General features: G+C 48.7%; 1 protein-coding gene across 1 annotated transcript; it reads left to right on the forward strand.

The window, feature by feature from the left end:
• Positions 1-707: 707 nt before the first annotated feature.
• Positions 708-2,900, forward strand: LOC135150308 (uncharacterized). The gene has a single exon (XM_064086571.1). The coding sequence runs from the start codon at positions 708-710 to the stop codon at positions 2,898-2,900; it is 2,193 nt and encodes a 730-aa protein (XP_063942641.1).
• Positions 2,901-3,584: the final 684 nt, after the last annotated feature.

Genomic DNA, 3,584 nt, shown 5'->3' on the forward strand with positions numbered 1-3,584 from the left:
TCTACTCATTGATCAAGGAAATTCAGATTAGACGATGAAGAGGATGACACAATACATGCCTTGAGTCTGATCTATAATATAAGGTTAAAGGGATTATATTACATTGTACATTATTCACAAAAGGTTTAATTGAATCACCAATTATTATTATTACTTGGGTAGCAATGATGTATTACTAGATGCCGCTCATTGTTTATAATTTTATTATTGGATATTAAAATTATTGCCAACGTAATAATAACCTAAAGGGTCACACACTTTGAACGTTTAAAGGAGTGTTGGGTTATAAGCCTCTCGGCCCAATTCACTACGGCCCAAAGCAGGTCCAGCCCACCGTTTGAACTCCAGCGTTACTACTGCAACGGTCGAGCGAGAGAATCCCGCCTCCTTTACTCGCCATCACTTCCCTCCCGCTTCGGGCGGGGACGTTACATAGCAGGGCTCCTCCTCCTCCTATATAAAGGACTGGTAAAACAGGGGTAAATCATTCACATACATACATACACTTTTACATACACGCTTGCAGTTCTTTAAACCCTTCTTGAGCCTCTAACTTATTCTCACGCCGGAGGTGAATCGGGGGGACAATCCCTCGCATTCTTCTCTGTTTCAGGTCGTATTCAGGCTTTGGCATCCGGCAGAACTTTGGCTCCAACATTGGCGCCGTCTGTGGGAACTGCAAGCAGAATTTTTTATAAATCAACACCATGACAAACACAACCGAACAAACCACTGGAAACACCTCCAACCGAAACCCCGGTTTTGACTTTGGCAGCAGTCCCGAAGGGCTGTTGCCCACCCCCGAAGAGCAACAACAGATGCTGTTGAAATGGCGAGAAGAGCAGGCTGCTAAAGCCCAATCTTCCAAGACCAAAGAGCAAGAAGCTGCCCGATTAGCCAAGAAGAGGGAAGCCGATGAACTGCGCCTGAAGGCCCTCCAGCTACAAAGGGAAGAAATTGAGCTCCAGGAGAGAGCCCTCCGAGAGGCCTTGGAGGCCGAAGGAGGTCGAGCGCCAGAAGGTGAAGGTAATAAGAAGAGGAATCGGGAAGACCAAGACGGGTCTTCGGACTCCGAGTCACACTCCCGAGGGCCTCGTCACAGGCATGTCACACCTTCGGATACCGAAGGGGAGGAAGGTCCCCACGTTAGGGACCGACTTCGCCGAATGGAGAAGGCCATGTTTGGGGACAAGACGTTGACCCATGAGCCAGTGATAGTCGAAGAGATCGAGCAATATCGGCCGCCCCCAGGGAGACAGTTCCCGAAGATGAATGAATTTAATGGGAAGGGCGACCCGATCGATCATTGCGACAAATACGAGTCCCTGATGACCGGAATGGGACACTGCGACATCATGCTATGCAAGATGTTCAAGACCTACCTAAAGGGATCCGCTACGATGTGGTACCGATCCCTGAGGCCAAGGTCGGTCAGTTCTTATGATCAATTGAAATGCAAGTTCTTGAGGCACTACTCTCACTTATGCCGAAGAGAGAAGGATACAGAAGCCCTTATCCATTGCCGACAAAGACCTAATGAGGAGTTGGGCGATTACTTAGCCAGGTTCAAGGAAGAAGCCGGGATGGTCACTAACCTGGATAAGGTGAAGGCTGCAGGGTTCCTGACGGCCGGTCTGGACCCGGTGAAGGGTAAGAAGCTCCGATCATCTTTGTACGATATACCCCCCAAGTCGCTGAATGACATCTATTTGCGGGGAGAAAGCATCAGAAGGAAGATGGAATCCATTGGGGGACACAAGAGCGACCGGAAAGATGATCGGTACAGCTCCCGTTCGGACGGCAAGGGAAAAAGAAATGATGGCTACCGAGGCAGAAGAGATGAAAGGGATGAGAAGCTGGATAGAGGGGCCGAACGAAGGAGAGATAGAGACAGCACTGTGTTCACTCCTTTGAATACATCTGTCTCCAAGATTCTGAACGAGATTAAGGGGAAACCAGGATTCGTTCGGCCACCAAAGATGAAGATCCCAGATTACAAGAAAAACTCAAATAAGTATTGCGACTATCATCGGGACAACGGGCATAATACCGATGAATGTTACCACTTGAAGAAGTTAATAGAAAGGATGGTCAAGGCTGGTGATTTGAACCAGTATGTTAAGGATCTGAGGGATCGGTTGGGTCCCAAAGAAGATAAAGGGAAGGCGCCCGAAGAAGGTGAGAGGTACAGAGGTGAGGTCCGAACGATTTTTGGGGGAACAATCCTGGACCGAAGTAGCAAGACAGCCAAGAAGAAGTACGCCCGACAGGTCTACAACCTTTATAGCATAAACTCCACCAAACAGTCGTATCCTATAATGTTCTCACAAGAAGACTATGGAGATGTTATGCTGCCACACGACGATCCGTTGGTCATTAATCCCGTGATCGGTCAAAATAAGATCTGGAAGGTCCTGGTTGATGGGGGAAGTTCTGTTAACGTCCTCTATTACAACACCTACCAGAAGATGAACCTAGAAGGCAAGCAGATCGATACCTGCTATGAGGCACCTCTCTATGGGTTCGGCAATCAGCCAGTCCCGATCGAAGGTACGATCCACTTGCCCTTGTTGCTCGGTAAATCCCCTTATACCGTGGAAAAACAGGTCAAATTCTATGTGGTCCGAGTCGAGAGTCCTTTCAATGCCATCTTGGGGAGACCTGTTCTCACTGCTTTCGAAGCCATTGCCTCTATTCCCCACCTCAAGTTGAAGTTCCCGACCGAGAAGGGAGTGGGAGAGATGAGAGGTGATCAGAAGGCTGCTAGGATCATTATGCTGGAAGACTTGGAGAAGGACAAGGATCTAGGCGGCGCCGAACCGAAGATGGTCCTGGGGGCAGCGGCCATGCCCTACATATTGAGTTGGAGAAGTTTGGAAATGATCTCTCAAACCCGATAGCCGAACCAGGCACTGAAACCGAAGAGGTGGAATTATATGCAGGGCGCTCGGGGAAAATGGTTCGGATCGGTAAAGATATGGAACCAGGGCTGAAGGAAAAGGTGATTGATGTGGTCCGTCGGTACCATGATGTTTTTGCCTGGGGGCCCGAAGATATGCCGGGGTTGGATGAGTCGATCTCCCGGCACAGGCTAAATGTCCATCCACAGGCTGTGCCCGTTAAGCAGAAAAAGAGGAACTTCGCTGTGGAAAGGCAGAAGGTGATTGAGGCCGAAGTGGAGAAGTTACTAGAGGCCAAGTTTATTGAAGAAATTGAGTATCCCGAGTGGTTGGCAAATGTGGTGGTGGTCAAAAAGTCAAACAACAAATGGAGAATGTGTGTCGATTATACCGACCTCAACAAAAATTGCCCGAAGGATCATTACCCTCTGCCGAACATCGATCAGCTGATAGATGCCACCTCTGGCTATCAAATACTCAGCTTTTTGGACGCGTTTTCAGGCTATCATCAGATCGCCATGGATGCCGAGGATATTCCTAAGACAGCATTCATCACCCCGAAGGGAACCTATGCTTACATCAAGATGCCCTTCGGTCTGAAAAATGCGGGGGCCACTTTTCAAAGGATGGTGAACAAAGTCTTCACCGATCAGATAGGCCGAAACATGGAATGCTACGTCGATG

The sequence above is a fragment of the Daucus carota genome, chromosome 2 (genome assembly GCF_001625215.2).
Source record: "Daucus carota subsp. sativus chromosome 2, DH1 v3.0, whole genome shotgun sequence".
Classification (NCBI taxonomy): domain Eukaryota; kingdom Viridiplantae; phylum Streptophyta; class Magnoliopsida; order Apiales; family Apiaceae; genus Daucus; species Daucus carota.

Excerpts from the sequence above, each read along its gene's own strand:
- LOC135150308 (XM_064086571.1), top strand. The coding sequence starts at position 708 with ATGACAAACACAACCGAACAAACCACTGGAAACACCTCCAACCGAAAC.